The sequence below is a fragment of the Mixophyes fleayi genome, chromosome 10, assembly GCF_038048845.1.
Source record: "Mixophyes fleayi isolate aMixFle1 chromosome 10, aMixFle1.hap1, whole genome shotgun sequence".
NCBI lineage: Eukaryota > Metazoa > Chordata > Amphibia > Anura > Limnodynastidae > Mixophyes > Mixophyes fleayi.
Window position 1 is genome coordinate 4,902,772 of NC_134411.1, and position 20,913 is coordinate 4,923,684.

The 20,913-nt window shown below is 41.6% G+C and overlaps 1 protein-coding gene across 2 annotated transcripts in view; it reads left to right on the forward strand.

Annotated features, from left to right (window-relative positions):
• The window catches only part of RCOR2 (REST corepressor 2), a 106,093-nt gene that overhangs the window by 58,356 nt on the left and 26,824 nt on the right, over window positions 1-20,913 (forward strand). Inside the window, exons 1-2 of one of the 2 annotated variants that reach the window (XM_075187702.1) lie at window positions 19,726-19,981; window positions 20,524-20,702. In XM_075187702.1, coding sequence (XP_075043803.1) covers window positions 20,582-20,702 — 121 coding nt within the window. In that variant the 5' untranslated portion in view covers window positions 19,726-19,981; window positions 20,524-20,581. Of the gene's footprint in view, window positions 1-19,725; window positions 19,982-20,523; window positions 20,703-20,913 lie in introns of those variants that run through there. The other variant, XM_075187703.1, reaches the window with a different exon arrangement.

Consider the following 20,913-nt stretch of genomic DNA (forward strand, 5'->3'; position numbering starts at 1 on the left):
AGTCTCTGTTGCTTTCCCTGTTTTCTCTCTTATCCTATGACTCCATGTTGACTTCCTATGTGAATTTTAGCTCTGCTTCTCTTCTCCTTCTCTCTTAACCTCACCATTCTCTTTCACCCCATATCTGTCTCAGGTGCCCCCTCCCTTGCCTGCAGCTCTGCTTCTGCAGAGAACATTTTCAGTCTGCTGGCTGCATCCCTGTCACACCCGCTCCCTCCGCACACCTCTTCCCTCCTTCCTCCAATATCTCTGGGGAATGCGTGATGTTCCTATGTTCCTAATGAGGGGGAGTGGATTAATATATCCCACTATTGCAGTAATACAATATATATATATATATATATATATATATATATATATCAGACAGAGGGGTTCATGCGTGAAAGCTGTCTTTTTGCAGGGAAAATGCTGTTGTTTATAATAAAGCTGAAGTAGTTTTTAGTTGCACCACAACTAGATTTGAAAACGAATTAGCTGTATAAATGAGGCAAGGACTATAAGGTTTGCCCCTCTATTGTACCAATCAATGCAGGAACTATTCAGTGTGTGATTTCCCTACTATTTATTTCCTGGTTGCATATATTTTTCCTACTAGGCTGGTACAAATGTCTTTGAAGAATATGGCGTTCACTGGTTCTATCCTGTACAGGCCCCCCTTTGACATTTCCAGGAGGAGGTTGGAGCACTCAGCACAAAATTTAAATAAAGTGGTTCTGAAATTATTATATATGTGACATAAGTGTTGTTCAGGTTTTATACCTGTATCCTTTAGTCAGCCACGGGGCACCAATCCCAAATCTGAAGATGATTTACCATCATTATAGCCTAGGTCATACCTGCTATAACGCTGTAAGTCTTACATCAAATAATCCTATTTGATGTAAGACTTACAGACGTAAGACTAGCAGCAGACCTGTTTTCCTACCAGAACTCTTGAGGACCACCGACAAACAGCTAAAAATATCCTTATATAAGGGATTCATATCCATCGTTTGGACACATGTGCTTATGACAACCTAGAGGGATTAGGAGAAGGTATGTAGTGTGGATGTGCTCTTATGTCAGAAGCATGGGCCACAGAACAAGAATGAATACTGAATGATGCCTGTTTTACAAATGTAGCTCATGATTTACGCTTATTTTATCCTCGTGTATACTGGGATATATTTTTGTCAAAACACAGGTTCCTTTGCTACAGCTCTTAAAAACAGTAGCTAAAACCCCTTTCCAGACTCCTCAATTAACCCATTTATTATATTATCACATCAAGCATTACTTAACCCTCTGTTGTCCAGTTCACCATAAAAAAAAACCTTGTGTCCTAACCCACTTTTAATCCTGCATGACATTAATTAGTCCCTGATGTACCATAGTCCTCCATTATGTCACCCAGTTCTCTGACAGCCAATCAGTTATTGAACCATAGCCTGCATTCTCCTGCAGTGTTACTTAACACCTAGCGCTGTAGAGCATCATTTAACCTCTTTCAGGTCATGGATATTTTACTCTGCTCCTTCCTGGCAAAGATTTATCTTCCACAACTGACATACAGGTAATTAACCCCTTTAATACCTATCTATATTATTAACATGGTTTTATGTATGATTGTAGTTTTCGTTGTCATTCTAATCTTTGTATCCAATTCTTGTCTTTTTTTATTTTCTCTGTGCTCATTCAAATGCCACCACAGCCCTCTCCCATGAATCATTCTGTCTGTCAATCTTCTCTCTGCTCCCACCACCCCCAGCCTCTCTATTCCTTCTTTCTCCCAGCTCCCTGTGTCAGTGCAATACTTCATGTGAATCTCCCTTAAGTACCAATCTGTGACAGTGTAGTTCTCTTCTCTTTAAGGAGGGAGGGATGGTGCTGATCTCTTTTTAACCATGTCATATATTCAATTCATTCTTCCCAATCCTGCTATTTTATGATTTGTCAACCACCCCTTCCCCAGCCTCATCCCTTAACCTACTCCTTTCACTCCTCCTCAATATCTTTAATTGTTATGCCAAGCTTTCATCTAACATCTATCTGGTTGCTGAATTCTCACCTACTTCAAATGTTTCTATTGCCAGCTCAGTCTCTTATTGTCTCTTACATTCCACAGCGCCACCTCCATCTCTCTCCCACTCATTTCCCTTGTGTCTCCCTCCCCTGTCTCCCCTCTTGTGTGTCTTTGTCGTTTCCACTTGTACTTATTGCACTCATTGTCCCTCTAACTATATTTTATATACGCTATCTAGCAATATTTTTTTATGTACATCTCTTTTCACTTTTTCTGTGTCTTATTCTGTAGTTTGTCTCTCTTCTGTGTGGCATTCACTGTATGATTTATTTATTTACATGTGATCCCATTGCTGTTGTACTATCATAGCTATGGGTATATATGCAGGACATTTTTAATAAAATGTTAACAGAGTAATTAAACATCTAGCTCTGTTCACCGTAGAGGTGGGTTTATCCTCCTTCTGCTTTCCCTATACCCACCAAATTAGGGAGGTCAGGATGTCTGTACACAGACACTTTAATTTCTGAGATCTGGTTTTAGTGCTGAGCCAGCGAAGCTCAGTGTCCATTGTCCCTTGCAATGATGTTGGATAAGCACCTCCAGCTGCCATTAGACCACTGTTGGTGACCAATTTGAGGCTAGTGGCTCAACCCTCACATCGGGCCTGATCCATTCTGGAACGCAAAGCAAACATAATGTGCTATTTTTTAAAAGCACTCGTAAATCGGGTATATGCACTCCCAAATTCAACAAGGAGCAGATCTAAAGAACCATTCCTTGATGAATACGGTACTACAGTCTCTTACTCAACGTAAAAACCGGCACTTCTTTACCCCTCTAGATAATTCATAGACAGACGTAGCACCTGATATCTTCAGCAGAGACGTTCTGTTGGAATAAACATGACACATTAATTTATGTATAAATGTTATCTCTGTCTCACACATACATAGACACATCCAGATAATGGTAGGTTGCAATGTGCAATACCACACATGGACCATTATTGGGCAAATAAACACACCTCTACATACTGATTCAGAAACATTATTATTACATAGCAGGCCTTGTACTAAGTCCAATGAAAGTTATTACATGCTATATAGCTTTGTAATGGGCCAGATATAACAGTAATCTTAGCTTGAAAGATATTTAAAAAAATTAAATTAATTGTGAACTTATGTCTCGCAATTTCAGCCCTCAAATCGGAGAGGAGCTCTGACCACCTTCTCCTCAGGTCGCTTCAACTTCTTTGTAATTAGATAATGGTGCATCTGCAGGCAAACCAACGCCGCAGATACACCTTCACTCAGTGGTGAGATTCAGCCAGTTCTCACCGGTTCGCCAGAACCGATACCTAATTTTAGGCTCGGTTCGGCGAACCCGTGACTATTTCGTTGGTGGGGGAGCAGGCATCTTGCAAAAAAACAGAAAAAACCTCACCTGTCCGCGCCATCAGCAAACCACCTCCCTGCTCCGTCCGCACTGAATGTCACGCCCGACATTCAGTGAGAAGCGCCACAGAGAGGAGTCGGCGGCAAGCAAGAAGACAGAAGACAAGAAGAGAAGAAAAGAGAAGAAAGAAGCCGATAGAAAAAATAAGTGAAAAAACGGAAGCAAAGGCAGCATGGCAGAGTGTTTTGAGGGGCAGCAAAGGCAGCATGGCACAGTGTTTTGAGGGGCAAAAGCGGCATGGTACAGTGTTTTGAGGGACAAAGGCGGCATGACACAATGTTTTGAGGGGCAAAGACGGCATGGCATAGTGTTTTGAAAGACAAAAGCATCATGGCATAGTGTTTTGAGGGGCAAAGGCGGCATGACACAGTGTTTTGAGGTTGAAAAGACGGCATGACACTGTGTTTTGAGGGGAACAGGCAGCATGGCACAGTGTTTTGAGGGGCAAAAGCGGCATGGCACAGTGTTTTGAGGGCTAAAAGTGGCGTGGCACAGTGTTTTGAGGGCTAAAAGTGGCGTGGCACAGTGTTTTGAGGGGCAAAACACATTTTTGTATACTTAAAACAGTCATGAGGGCAGAGATCTGGTTGTTAATTTAATTGAATCCCACCACTGCTTTCACTGCCCTGTAGGCATTATTTATTTCTTAATTGCTTATGAAATCGCAGGCTTTCGTAAGTGTCCATTTGCTCAAAGGTGAATTGAATGCTGCTGCGTTCTATGGCATATGGTCCAATTCTGGGAACGCGCAGAGTAATTGTGCGCATTATACGCAAAACAAGGCAAGTTTCACTTCTAGTTCTAGTGTGCATGTGTGACCCGGCAAGCCATGCGCAGAGGTTCCCTGCACGGGTCTGCCAGCCAGTATCACTGGAGTGCTGAGCATCGCTCAGCTGCCGATGTGACATTGATAAATCGGGGTGAAAACAGATTTTCTATCACTGTGATAAGTAGCACTAGAAAATCTACATTATTATCCTGGATTAATAAATAGGCATCTTAAATTTTCTGTGGCACACAAATTTAACACATTATTGTGAGGAGTGTAGAATACTTTGCTCACTGCCCTTATTTAATAATGGAATCTCACTGTGAATTTTTTTAAGCAGGCAGGTCTGCAGAGGGCACCACAAAACTACCCAGTAATGGAGTCTGAAGAAAAAAATTATTCTTGTCGTAGGAATACCCCCATGTTACAAAAATAGGAGCTTACACTTTTAGTTGGTTAGCTGAGTTTATCCTAAGATAAACAAAATGTAAATAAATTGGTTAATGAAATGTAAAAAAATGAATCCGAACCACAAGTGTAGACAAAACCCTGTGCTTGTTTTCACGAACAAAGCATTAGAAGTTATTTCATTAAAGTGTCTTAGGGCTAGATTTACTAAGCTGCGGGTTTGAAAAAGTGGAGATGTTGCCTATAGCAACCAATCAGATTCTAGCTGTTATTTATTTAGTACCTTCTACAAAATGACAGCTAGAATCTGATTGGTTGCTATAGGCAACATCCCCACTTTTTCAAACCCGCAGCTTAGTAAATCTAGCCCTTAGTGTGCGTGCGTGTATTTTTTTTGTCCATGTGATACATAATTTTTTGAACTATTAGCATGAAAGCATATTTTCTATATTTAAAAGTTGCATATATTTAAAGATGCATTTTAAATCATCCTTCACCCTTCCTGCAACATACACCTTTGTCCACATTGCCTCCTCACTATTCCACTCTCCTCTAGCACTCATGAATTTTTCTCCTATTTATATTCACTAACTATAACATACTCAACTTGTTGCCAGAAAATAAAAACAATCATCTTTCTCTCTCTCTACTTCTATTAGCTGTTGGTATATCACCTAATCCAGGTCCCCCCCACACCCACCATACACGTATATAATACACTACTGAAATCCAGCAAACCTCAAACGCATCACCTGTCTCCTGTCTCTTCCAAAATCCTTTAAATGTGCCCTTTGGAATACACGCTCTGTTTGTAACAGACTGAACTTCATACACGACAGGGGACGGTTGGCAAATTTTAGCCCTGGGGGGAGCAAGAGTCGACTCAGCAGCCTATTAGAAATATTTTAAGGATTAAAAAAAATGCAGGTGACCCAGCCCAAGGTAGCCCACTATGGGACCGGCCCGGGGGGCAGATGCCCACCTGTACCCCAGCCCAGATTGCCCCTGACACACAACCTCTCCCTCTCAAACAATCTAAACCTTCTGGCAATAACATGGCTTACACAATCAGACACTGCCTCACCTGCAGCCCTTTCACACGGTGGCCTCCATTTCACTTACACCTTCAGACCTGGAGACAGACAAGGAGGAGGGTTTGGACTACTTTTTTTTCCCACATTGCACATTCACAGTTCTACCAAATATCCCATCACTCATGTTCACATCTTTTGATTTACATGCTATGCAGATTTTTAACCCATTCTCTATGCGACTATTGGCCCCTTGGACTACACCAACAATTTCTTGAACATTTCTCTGCCTGGCTCCCTCTCTACTTATCTTCCCACATCCCCACTATCATCATGCTATCATATCCACTATCATATCTTTCAACATCCCCACTGATACTCCATGTTTCAATTTTGCCTCCAAACTACTCTCTCCAACTTCCTTCCACTGCCTCACCCAGTGGAGTGAATCTTCTACTCATCAGGGTGGCCATTGCCTTGACCTTGTTTTCTCTAGACTATGCTGTTTCTGATTTTCTTAACACTCCTTTCCCCTCTCGGATCATCACCTTATCACCTTATCAGCTACAAGCTCTCTCCCAGTAATTTATCCTCTCTACTGTCAAACTAAGCCTACTCATGAGCACAGAAATGTTAACTATTATTCTTTTTCAAGCTTTCCATCTCTCTCCAACACTTCCCCCAATTTCTACATTCTCCTCTCCTGATATGGCAGTACCACGTTTTCACCAAACCCTGGCAACAGCCATTGATCAAGTGACTCCAGCGACACTGCATACTCCATGTCGACTTCAATGTCAGCCGTAGCACAGTAAAGTAACACAATATCTTCAGAAGCTTCCTCGTAAAGCAGAACGTCACTGGTGTACACCTCATACCTCTAATGATTTCCTCACATATACTACCACTCCTATCAAAATGCTCTGGACACAGCTGAGCAAACATACTACTCATCTCTCATCTCTGCTCAGTCGCTACTAACCCCAAACGCCTTTTTAACACATTCAAATTTTCTCAACCCTCTGACCCCAAACCCTCTGAATACTATCAGTGTCTAAGATCTTGCTCTCTACTTCAAGGACAAGATTGATAAGAATAGACTTGAAACGGTATCATCTTCTTTGACAAGCAACCAGCTCTTTTCCTTCCTGATACTCGTTGCCACCCTCTCTTCATTTAATCCTTCAAATGAATATGAAGTATCTACTCTCTTTTTATCTTCCTAGTCCACCACATGTCCTCTTGGTCCCATGCCCTCACAAATTGATAGAATGCTTTCTCCTGTGCTCATCCCAACCCTAAATAAAATCTGTAGCCGCTCTCTCTACTGGTATCTTTCCATCATATTCAAGCATACAGTATTTACTCCTGAAAATACAAAATTATGATTCAAACTCTCCCTCATATTACAGTTACACCTCTTAGATCCCATGCCTCTCCAAGCTTCTTGAGAGAATTGCCTACACTCGCCACACACACTTTCTTTCCTCACACAACCTTTTGGATTTAAATAAAATGTTGTACAGAACAATAAACGAGTAATAATAAGACTAAATGCTCCAAGCATAGCTAGTACAGAGACGATGGAGGAGAAGAATAGGTATAGAGACAGGAGAGAAGAGGGCCCTACTTGTAAGAGCTTACATCCTAAAGGGAGGGCAAACAGACAGCAGGCACAATGGGTAGTCAGTGTAGGGGATCAGATTAGAGTGGAGCTAGTAAGGGGACAGTGGAAGAGATAGGTGGAGAGATGGTAGGCTTTGAGGAACAGATGAGTTTTAAGTGCCCATTTGAAGGTACACAGATTAGGGAACAGTCTGATAGAAGGTGGGAGGTTGTTCCAGTGGAGGGGGGCAGCCCGGGAAAAATCTTGAATTCTGCAGTGGGAAGAAGTGATCAGAGAGGAGGTGAGACAACGGTCATTCACTGATCGCAGGGAACGGTATGGACTATGAATGGAGGAGAGGTTGGAGATGTATGGGGGTAGTGGAGCGGGAGATGATCTTGTAGGTGAGGGTGAGGAGTTTGAAGAGGATTCTCTAGAGGAAAGGGAGCCAGTGTAAGGCCAGGCAGAGAGGGGAGGCAGAAGACGTGCGGTGTCAAACGAAAATTAGTCTTGCAGTTGTGTTTAGTATAGAACGAAGGGGGGGGGGGTGAGGTGAGAGAGGGGGAGACCAGTGAGAATAAGGTTACAGTAATCAAGACAGGAAATGATGAGTGCATGGAAAATAGTTTTGGTGGCGTCCTGAGATAGGAAGGGCCGGATGCTGCGATGTTGTGCAGTTGGAAGCTACAGTATTGGGCAAAAGATTGAATGTGAGGGGCAAAAGAGAGGGAGGAGTCGAGAGTGACGCCAAGGTAGCAGAGTTGGGGAACAGATGAGATGGTGGTGTTGTTAACAGTGATAGAGAGATCAATGCGGGATGAAGATCTAGAAGGAGGGAAGACAATGAGTTTGGTTTTGAAAATGTTAACTTTGAGAAAACGTGAGGACATGGCGGAAAGACAGTCAGATACACAAAAGAGGATGGGGGCGGGAGAGGTAGAGTTGAATGTCATCGGTATAAAGGCGATATTGGACACCGAAGGAAGTGATGAGATCAGCTAAGGAGGTAGTGTACAGTGTAAAGAGAAAGGGGCCAAGAACAGAGCCCTGAGGGACATCTTCAGGAAGGGCAGAGGGAATGAGCCAGAGGTGGATACAGGGAAGGTGCAGTGGGCGAGGTATGAGGTAAACCATGCAAAGAGACCGAGAGAAAGAAGGGTCTACAACAGGAGGGGGTGGGCCCAAGGAGGATGAGCAGGAAGAAGTGGGTCCTGGATTTAGCTAAGAGAAGATCATTAGTAACTTTGGCCAGGGCGGTTTCAGTGGAGGGGACAGAAGCTGGCTTGGAGAGGGTCAAGGATGGATTTGTCTGAGAGGTGTATGGAAAGGCGGTTACAGACAACCCACTTGAGTAGCTTAGAGGAATAGGTGACAGATAATTGTGTGAATGTAAGTCTACTAGTACACATCTCTACATACATGATGGAATGTTGTACAGAATATCAGCAAACATTTATAACCAACGACAAAACATTTAATGGATTAACTCATACATCATAATATGGTTTTCAAATTTTCATTATGTGAGCTATACATGCTGAGTGAAGATCACCAGAGTGAAGATGAGGAAGTAGATGAAGACCATCAGCCAGAAAAGCCAATATCCCCATCTCCTGACAGTCACCTTCTAACAACATACACAGCAAATGTTGCAGGACATGCAAGGATCCAGCAACTGTGAGGAAAAAACTTTGCAAGAAATATGCCAACATTTAAACTAGATGAAGTTCTGCCAAATTCAAATGTTACGAGCATATGAGGAATTTTGCTTCACTATGGCCTTAAGCTTTGCATACCAGAGGCCTGTCCCACCAAACCCTGTTGCAGTAATTGCTTCCCAGGAGCCGGAGGATGCTGAGGCAGAGGCTGCAACACCTGCTTCTGAGGTTGTTCCATCTCCTGCTCCGATACTTCCAACACTGGCCCAGGAAGTAAAAGAACAAAAAAACAAAACAAATGATGTCTGGCCTTTACACTTCTTAAATAAATCTCTATGTTTACCTTCTTTTCTTTTTTTTTTTACATTATTGTAAGTATAATATTGTAACTCATTAAAAAAAGTACTTATATGAAAAGTAATTATTAGTCACATTGGCCTTGAGAGAGGAAGAGTCCTGTGAATCTGGTCTTCCTCCTGGCCAGCAACCTCAGCCTCTTCCTCTCATGGAAGCAGAATCTGGATGGCAATATTATGAAATCTCACACACAGAGCTATGATGTTGCACACAATGTCTGGCACATACATCAGTGCTCCCCCCAGACCAGTCAAGGCAACGTAATCGTGCTTTTAAAGGGGCTCCTCTTCCTGATGACTAAATTGATGGATGAACGAAAGGAAAGCCTACAACACCACAACTAAATGTAGGCTGGAACATTCCAGCCACGACACACACTGTGGTCTAGAATTTCCTAGACGCACATTAATGAGGTGGTATTTCTGTTGGGATTGTGCAGAGGCTCTAGCTCACTCCCCGGCACACAATGTGTCCCAGATGACACAAGGTGGGAGCCAATAATGATGGATTATTGGTTCCCAGCATCTGACATCACAAAGAGGCTGACACACTCCCTGGGCTGGCGACGTAGTTCCAGTTGCTGGTTGTGGAGTGGACATCATCTGTCGTCCTCCACAATTACTAGCTCTGCTACATGTTACTATATGTGACCAGTGTCGGACTGGGACATGAAGGGCCCACCGGGGGAAATGCAGCGGTAGGGGCCCACTACAATGGGGTGTGGCCAACTGTAAGAGGGGTTGTGGTCAGTCATTAAAGGGGATGGGGTCAGGCCATGGAGGACAACGTATAGCACCTTAGTATGGTCCATAAAGAAAAAGAGGACATTTGCAGTGAGGAGCCGCGAAGGAAAAGACAGAAGAGAAGAAAGAAGTCAATAGGAAAGTAAGTGAAGGGGAGCAAATGCAGCATGGAGGGCACTGTGTGAAACAGGGGAGACAGGGAAAGGGGAGGGATGAATTGAATACAATCAATCATCATCAGCTATTTGTGTGCTGTCCATTCTTTGTGGTTAGTGTTCTCTCCCCTCATAGTGTACACAGAAAACAAATGCTATACTACAGTACTAGAGATCAACCGTTCATCATATGAAAACCACAATATAAGGGTATAGACTAAAAATTAATATATCCATGAAGCACTATGGAGACCACAAAATTATTAGCATAAAAATATATGCACATTTAAAATATTACATAAATCTAATTACACTCTAGACACTGGCAAATAAAAACAGGACTCTAAAAAATGATCTACCCACAAAATGTACACTCAATAATAATCCAATGCCACTACAAAGGACAAAAGCAAAACATTAATATTAAAGCATATAGCAGATGCAATCCTATAAGGACCTAACTGTCTGAATGTGTTTTATTCTGATTAAGATATGCTTCTATAGGGAATAGAGTCCCACAATTGATTGAAAACAAATAAACATGGAACATGATATAAACAGTGAATTTGGTTACTAGTTTATTAGGAATCCATTCATTGGTCAGCTGCAATAAGATCCTTTTATAGAGGCACTGAAGACGTATATTGCAATGAAGCCATTCTAATTTATCTCCCTCCCTCCGAGGTCACACAGTGGAGAGCTCTAGAGAAGTTTGCACGATTTATTACTTACTGATTACACGGACTCACACTGCAGTTAGGATGGCAACTTTATGACTACAGGACGCCTGCAACTACAGCAGAAGGAGTAATCTGAGATCTGTGTCACTGTGAAGCATTTCTGCCTCTCTCTGTCTCAGGAGCAGGAAGTGTTCTCACGTGCTGGCTGTAGGCAGGGATTAGTTTGACAGTCTCCGTTTCATATGTAGACTGACCGCAACTCGGTAATTCTCTGCTCTGCCTCACCAACAAAGAGGGCGGGGTTATCAGGCAACAGGGCCTCCCGGGGGATACCCCGGCTCCCCGGCAGGCCAGTCCGACACTGTATGTGACAGAGATGTGAAAAATAAAAAATTACCTTCTGCTTAGAAACATTTTCAGGTCACTTTGACATTTCACATTAGAAACAAAAAATACCTACAAATTGAACAATTTCCATTTTGAAACCAATGCAAATTATTAAGGGTCTGTGTGGGGCAAAAAAAAATTAAATATTATTTTTAATATAATAACATATTTTATTGCCAGTCGAATACAAATAGCCATTTAAAAATACAAGTTTTTAAAGATAAAATAGCTAATAAGTAACATATCTCCTCTACTGTTATATATGTATACTAACTAAAACAGATTTCCAATTTTGACCTCTACCAAATTGCAGAGGAGCACGATGGCTGCCTACTCCCCAGAGAGGTAAGAATTTATTTTTTGTTGAAAAAGGTCGGAAATTTAAAGTATTGGATGTTTCAAGTTATATTTAATCTACAGTGCCGGTTATGAAATTTTCTGCAATTTTATTTTATTTAGTATTTTTTTGTCCTACCAGTTTTAGAATTTAACAACACAGATGGTGTCATGGTTAACATTACTGTCTTTACAGCATTAAGCATTTATTTACACGTCAAAAGCAACTGTGTGTGAGTTTGTATGTTTGCATATTCTCCCTGTGCTTGCAAGGAATTTCTCCAGATGCTACGGCTAATAATTAGTGCACGCAGATAATGTGTTTTCCAGTGCATATGTTGGACAATTACATTCCCATATTTGTACCTACTCTACTGTTTTATTAAAACTGCTCTATGGCCTTTCAGAAATCCAAGATGTTCCAGGTAGTGGAGATCGCAGACCATATTATTGGCGATGCTGCCTATCCATTGAGGTGATGGTTAATGAAGGCATACACCCAGCATTTCACCTGACTAGATTTGCTTCACCCATACCATTAGCTCTGCCAGGATGGTGGCGGAAAATGCTCTTGGACAATTAAAAGGATGTTGAAGTTGTTTGTTAAAGAGGATTGACACTGACATCAACCTAATGCCAGATGTAGTTGCCGCTGGTTGTATTTTGCATAATATATGAGAAATACAAAAAAGAGCAGTTTCTTCCGGAGTGGAATATAGAGGAGCCTGAACTGCCTTACAGCCAGGTAGATGCAGGCACCTATGAGGAGAGCGATCTAACAGTGCTGAAGTCATCCGGAGCATCATTACTGCCCACATAACAGAAATGCTAGACACGTAGATGGCATTAGGAATGATTGTATAAAAGGCAAATTGTTTAGAATTTGCGTAATTTTATTTTTATTGTGATCTAATCCCATCTGTGCAAAATGGCACTTCACATCAGTGTCAACCATTTAGATTAAAAATGTTACTTGGAAAACACTATCAGTAATGTTTTCAATTGTAAATATGGTTGCATAGACAATAGTCTGTGTACCTTGTGTTTCAAATAAAGAATAATTTTTAAACACAAATTTGTAATGATTTCAGCAATAACAAACCAACAGTATTTAAAAAAAACACAATTATAATGGAAGAAACAATAAAACTATTGCAACTTTAATACGAAATTGGGAGGAGTGTCCATTGTGCTGGGTTCAAAATAACTTGTAATTAGAATAATTGGCATAATTTCCGGCACAATAGTGTTGGGAAGGGTGTGGATGTGGTGTGGGTCCCTGCACTCTAGTAATCAAATGATCTAGGAAAGACATCTGACTCTCGCTATTTTCTCTGCTGATATGATCATGGATGGCTATTAGTTGAGTCATAAAATTGTTTTGTTGCTTCGATTCATCCTCCAAGATCCTCTGTAGACGGGCGTCTTCTTACGCCCGCATAGCTGAATCCATCTCCATCAGCTGCTCCAACAAATATGGTAGACATTGCTTTACTGGCTTGTTCCACCTTTGTGTTTTTATTTTTGGTATAACAGTATAGACCAGTAGTTCCCAAACTTTTGCAGTCCGCGGCACCCTTAGAGTCTCCAAATTTTTTCAAGGCACCCCTCCAAAATAATTACTGAGCAGTCCTGTTTTAGAAGTAGTTGGGTCAAAAAATTGTAATAAGTATTTAGGTCACGACAGAAATACTTATTTAGTAGTATGCAAAAATGCCCCCTCTGCATCCAGACACTCTGCCCCCTCTGCAACCAGGCACACTGCCCCCCTCTGCAACCAGGCACACTGCCCCCTCTGCACCCAGGCACACTGCCCCCTCTGCACCCAGGCACACTGCCCCCCTCTGCACCCAGGCACACTGCCCCCCTCTGCAACCAGGCACACTGCCCCCTCTGCACCCAGGCACACTGCCCCCCTCTGCACCCAGGCACACTGCCCCCCTCTGCACCCAGGCACACTGCCCCCCTCTGCAACCAGGCACACTGCCCCCTCTGCACCCAGGCACACTACCCCCTCTGCACCCAGGCACACTGCCCCCCTCTGCAACCAGGCACACTGTTCCCCTCCTCTGCCCTCTGTCCCCCTTCCTCTGCCTTCGGTCCCCCTTCCTCTGCCATCGGGTCCCCCCTTCCTCTGCCATAGGGTCCCCCCTTCCTCTGCCATAGGGTCCCCCCTTCCTCTGCCCCGCGCCAGCCCTAGAAAAAAGCAAGAAAACAGAAACTTACCAATCCGCCGGGCGCCGGGACCCAGCAGACTCCTCTCTCCCGCAGCAGCTTGTTACTGACGTCGATATTCAGTGACAGCTGCGGGAGAGAGGAGGCTGCTGGGTCCCGGCGCCCGGCGGATTGGTAAGTTTCTGTTTTCTTGCTTTTTTCTAGGGCTGGCCCGTGGCACCCCATTGGCAGCACCCCTGGGAGCCGCGGCGCACAGTTTGGGAACCGCCGGTATAGACTATAGAAAAAATGAAAACAAATGTAATTGTAATAATAATAAACATAGAACTCAGCAGTAAGGTTAGGGAGACATGCGCAGAGTCAGATTCCAGCCCTTCAAAATGCAGGGGACGTAACTTGCAGGGACAGCTGCTAACGCTGATAATTAACACTTACTATATAACGTGGATATTTTCATTAGGATTGAAAATATCCAGTACAAAACTTATCGCAAATAAGCACAGCAGTGAAGCTATTATTAATCCATAGGTCCCAAATGGAGTTAACTTACTGTATGATCGCAAAGGCTGTGTATCAGTCTGGTCCACTGCTTCCTCTATACTACCCCCTAGGTCTTCATTAATAGATGAATCATATTCGCTATTGTCTGCCGTCTCTTCAGACACCATCTGTGACGGGGCGAGCCAGCGCGGCTACTTTCAGGGGTCTCATTACTGTTAGCACAGCTTGATGAAGAAAGACAAATGGGGTTGGATAGGGCTGAGTTGCCAAATACAACATTGCACAAATCATAATATAGCCACTCCATTGCCACCTTTCTTTTTGTTGTGGTCATGCACTTTGCTGTATTGTTTCCTGAGGGACTTGAGTTTGTTGACAACTTGCTACTGTGAGTACTTCATTCCCCGGATGGTCAGTATCTTTACAATGTTCCCATAAATAGTTGCATCTTTCTCTGTACCAATGATTTGTTTTTTGACCTCCACTTGCCCTCTGACAGCCAGTAGATCTCTCACTTCGGCATCCTGCCCATTCACCATCCCTGACATTCTACAGCATGTAGATGGCATCATCAGAGAGCGATTCCAATCCACCAATGAGCTGCTTTAACAGTACCCAGGTAGAATAACCCGGGAACACTTTCCATACCACGGCATATCTGGCTCTAACACTGGATTAACCCTGGTCATGATGGTTGATCCATGGTTGACCGATTCACATGACACAAGACCTAGTATATTCCCGGGTTCATGCCTTGGTGTGAAAGGTATTTTATAAGTACACAGCTTTTGAAAATTACGCATGGCCGTGCCCCAACTGCAAAAGAGGTTCATATTCAGTTATCCAGCATTTTGAAAATACAGTAGCATGACTTAGAGAAGACCATATTGTCAATAATATTGAAGATCGATATCTGTCAAAATCCAGGAAAATAGCTAAAACCGCACAAGAATCAATATTATGTTCTTTCCTGGAAGAGTTAGACATGATCGACATTTGGTGACTGAGACAACCAGTTGAGAAAATATTTACAAAAGTATTTAAGAACCATAAATCAATGTTGAAAACAGATTATTGTTTGGTCAGTTTTTCCCTGTTGGACAGAGTATGTAAGGTCAAGATTTATGATATAGCAATTTCAGATCACACTCAAGTCAAGTGTATCAGTTAAGTGTATCAGTCAAGTGTATCAGTTAAGTGTATCAGTGCTTGACTTCACGCCTTAAGGTTACATTACTTTGTGTCCTGGCATTCGTAGCTAATAATGAGACATGACTTAAGTGGTGCACTGTAACAGTCAGCATCATGGAAAACTGGCACTTTATTGGGAAACGGCAATGGCTTTGCATAACAGACTGCATTATATGCTCATGCGTAAGTACAATCAAAGTTCACATCAGAATGCATAAAACTTTTATTTTATAATAAATTAAAACAACAACTACTAACTATAATTTACAGAAATATTTATTTTCAAAGATTAATATTTTTTTTAAAACAAATTACATTAATTACATAAAGATAATTTCAATGCGTATGTGCATACAATTTTATAGTCTATCTGCCTGTAGTTGTTCTGTGGTTGCCACTGGCACACATATTTGTAATTTTTATTTCAAAGTCTATGCTTGTCAGTCATCACTATAAGTCGGCATTTACACCTTGTAGCAGGTGCAAAAACTATGGCTGCAAACAAGAATACTTAGGACAAACACAGGACTTGAATTGTTCGCATCTGAGTTGTACCGTCCTTACTGTACATGGTTTGCATTAGTCTGACCCCTTCCCTCCCCACTTCCACCTCTCAAGTTGTAGTGAGTTGCAAGTGTCAGTTGCGTGCGGATATTAATTGTATGCAATTGTCTCATTGGTGTGATGTCCATTTCTGGGATGCGCAGTGCAGAATCACACAAAGCTATGCAAAGGGTCCTAAGTCCAAACATGACTCAGACCCAATATCTGCACAAACACCTACTAATTTATCTGTGATCCTGCCTCAATATCACCCACACATTTCTGTGTTTATGTGATCATGTTCCCACACCACACACATATCTATGTGCAAGAACATTACACCCCACTCTTATATCTGTGCACATGATCCTGTCTTCACACCAACCACATTTATATCTGAATAATGCTCACTCGTCGCATCCACCAAGTGGTATATCTGTGTAAGTTATCTAGTCTGCTTACTAACAACCTTATCTCTATATTAATGTCTATATTCTGTCTTCTCAACACAACCCACTGTGATCTCACTACCCACTCATGTACTGTATCTGTGAGTGATCCTATCTCCTCACCACCACATCCTCTTAATATTTATGAGACTGACTGCACCACCATTCATCTATATCTATGTAAAACTCTCACTCACCACATCATATATCTGTTAGACTCGCTCACTCTTCTATTTAAATAAATGTTCTAGACTGTCTGCTCTTATATTTAACCAGGTGTGCATGCCTCAAAAAATACTTTTATTACATAAATATGTCTGTCTTGCACACTATCACAGTGATTAACTCTTTCTGTTCTCCAAATAAATGGAGATGTTGCCTATAGCAACCAATCAGATTCCAGCTGTCATTTTGGTTGCTATAGGCAACATCTCCACTTTTTCAAAATCGCAGTTTAGTAAATATACTCCTAGGGCTCATACACAGTGAGTATCCCTGTTAGTTAAAAAATAGACTAGTTAGGTTTGGTGAATGTTTCAATAGTCATGCATGTGTTACAATCAACTCCTTGAAAATAGTTGTGAATCCAAATAATTCTGTTTGCAGAAATTATTTGCAATATGGTTATTCTGTGTATGTGTTAAAATCGATCATCAATCTAATGATTTGACTATTTTTTGTTGTGAATTGAACAGGTAGTGTGTGTGCCAACCATGACACCTTCCCCTATTGCAGACTGATAAAGCAATCCATGGAAATATTTTATTATTGCAATTATTACAGAATGGCATCAAGATAATCTTTATAAATGTAATATTGAAATGATTTTGTTTCAGACTTCATCCATAATATGTACATACATACCTCCCTACTGTCCTGATTTCAGCAGGACAGTACTGATTTTAGGGCTCTGTCCTGTTTGGGGACATGTTTGTTCTGTGGGTGGGGATGTTGGGAGAAGGGAGGTAATTAATGAGCTGCAGCCATCTGGCCACATCCCCATTGCCCCGTGACCATGCCCCTTGCCTCTCTACCAGGGACAAACATGTTGGGAGGTATGTGATACACGAAAATAATGTAATACTGATATAAACTAATATACATAATATATATTCTATAATCCACACTGTAAATTATAATCATATTATAAATCAGTGAAGAGTACTCTGACCATATAAAGGCACAACACCACACGTCACAGATCTCAAAGATGATTTTGAATATCTGTACTAATTTACAGTAGGTGGGTAGGTTATTGCTTACACACAATTTCCAAGTAAACAAAGTGAATCATAACTCACCATTTATACAGATATTATTTACAGGCATTTATACATACATTACCTTCAGTGGCATATCTGTATAAATAGTGAGTTTTTATGACATCACGTCAATGTTCAATGTTCATTAGGGAAATCTATTTTAATGAATAATGCACCCCCTACTATTAATTATTATGGATATTATAAGTCACTTTGGATTTCTATGTCCTGTATAATTACAATCCCTACAGTTTATATAAATATATGTATATTATATAGAATATATATATATATATATATATATATATATATATATATATATATATATATATATGTGTGTGTGTGTGTATATATATATAAAACATTTTATGTGAGGCTCTGTATTGATTTGTTAGTATCATACATTGCACACAGACCTTCCAGTCTAGCAGTCTAGATCAGACTTCTCTTTGTAGACAACCAATGAAATGCTCAATTACTCATGCAACTTAAATGTCTCATGTTTGAGTCAGGAAACACACTTCAGTATGTTTTACATACGTTTTTGATGGTGCTTCTGCAACTAGAAAGACCCCCCTCCAATGTACTGGCCACATCTAGTGTCGCTCACAAAAAACTATATACAATATCCCACCATATGCAGTCCAGAATGCAATGACTTTAAGTAATATCAAGCTTTCTGTTCCTATCACATAGTATGATCAACCTCCCTGCCTTGTACTGATGTCCACTGTTACATGCCTGTAGGATAATATTCCATGTATAGTGTCAACCAGATCTATGCTCTATACGTCAACTTCCTCTGATTGCAATTTGACACCCTTACTCTGTATGGAGCTTGGCAAACACTCCCATTGTACTCAGCCCCGTGCATGCAGTAGCTTCCTTTCTATGAGCAATGCACCTTTTGCATGCAGTCCTCCAGACACTTATGTAAATCCCCATTCGCGCTGCATGCCGCGTTAGACGCACCGTGCAGCGACAAACGTTCTGTAACTTTCAGTTCCATAAGCGAATACCTCCTATGACCACCTGTGTAACTTTGCAGCGCAGTTCACACATGCAAATCAGTCTGTGTTAAAAATGCTCTATACCTTAATTTACCAGTGCAGTCAAATCATTGGAATATGTGGATTCAATTAGCCTGTAGTGGCGCTAGGTGCCACTATTACCAACAAGGGTTAATTGCTCCCACTATGCCAATAAAATAGTTCTTCTATATCTAGGATCTGGATAGATAACCTATTGCAAACCGTGTGGAAAAAAGGTGAGAAAAGCAGGGAAAATAATGAATGGTAGTGAGTGAAAAAAGACACAATCTATATTGTGAGGTAAGTGTGGACTTGTATATGTGTATATGGGAGCATGGAATGCCATAAATTGGATGGCAACAGGAAAGGACATGTAGATCTATGGAGACAACTGAGTGGTGTACATGTTGGGAGGGGGAGGGGAACGACTGAGCGGATACCAGCACTGGGATACAGTGGGGATTGTATGGACGAGTAAATGGGATTTAAATATCGTTGAATACGGAAAAATAGCCTAACATAGGATCAGAGGGAAATGATCAAATATATGATGGCACCAACAAGCAAAGTGCTAGAAGGGACAAGGGAAAGGAAGGGCTGGAAAAGGCAACATTTGTAATTTAGATTGAGTGGTTGGGGTAAAATGGAAACAATAGCAGAGTAAACCAAAATGAGGGCACACATGGAGAAGGGTAGAGCTAAAGAAACACATGGACTGATGGTGATTAAGCATTGGCTGGTGTACAGTACAGATTTGGGAGGGTATTAATGAGTTGGTGGTGGTATAAAACAGGCAAGGGGTAGATAGGAACGGGATTTTGTGTGGAAGGAAATAGTGCTTAGGAGGGGCAAGTAGAGGAAGCAAAGGAAATGAATGGAGCTGGAGGAGGGGCGAGATGGTGGGGGGAGGACAGGGTAGTTGAGAGCAGGGTGGGCGAGGAAGGGGTTAGAGGAGGGGAGGTCACATTGGGTGATGCCGGCAGCTGTGCACTCTCACGGAGAAAGAGAAAGACGTCTAGGCGGCGGAGTGATGCTGGAGTGAGACGGCGGCGCCGGATCTTGATTCTTGAGCAGCTTTGCCTGTGTGTGGCTGGTTCTCATTGTGATTGAACGGCTCGGGGAACCGCTGGACTCCTCTCCTCTCTCACTCTCTATCCTCCTTTCTTCCTGCATCCATCTCATGCCCTATGCTTTCTTCCAAGGGACACATTACCTCTGCACACAAGGGCAGAGCTCCAGGTACATATATAATATATATACACACACGGTACTAATATTCCAAGTCCTGGCACTCTCACATCCCTTTATCCCTCACCTAAACCATTACAACTTGCTTTCTTTCTTTGTACGGATTATTTGGTACTCATGGAATATGAACCCATTCACATTCTTAACTGTTTTATACCGAAAATGTAGATTTACACATATTTATATTTTAAGAACTTCACAAATGTTTTTTTTTTTTATCTGAGTTATTAATTTCTCCAATTCCAATATTTTATTTACCACTCCTGATACTCAATTTCTGCCAACTATATTCCATTTTAGTCCTTAGTCTTTATAATTTAATACGATCCCATGGAACCATATGCGCCTGTTATCACACTCTTCAATAAAGGGATCCCAGCATTAATAATCTGTAAAATATCAGTGGCATTCTCATATATGTGCTTGCTTTGTCATAATTCTGTAATTTGTTATTATTAAAAGTTTTTGGAGAGTGTTGTATGTGTTTTAATTTTATAACGCTTTTCCCTATATATTTTTGCTTGTGTTTGGAGGTTTGTCAGGAGGTGATACAGCTTTCTGTGAAGAACTGAATGGTTAAAGGAACAAGCTATGCCATCCGTGATGGAGAAATCTACAGGCTCCTCAGCGATCATCTCTCGAAAGAGAGCCAAATCAGACGGCTTGGGCAGCAATTCTGAGGAGGACAGCAGTGAAGATGAAGCTCCAAGGGGTGAGGGTTTAGATAGCTGCAAAAAAAAAAAAAAAATGTAGACAGAAGAGTGGTTAATAATCTTTGTGGCACTAAAACACATAATCGCTGTCTTGTAGGGCTCCAGCATATTATGGGTTAAGTGCTGCTTTGCAGCTCTGTGGAAGAAGAGGGATTCAGTGCTGTATTGCTGCTCTTTGGCAGGAAATGGTCTGAGGGCTGCAGCACTCTA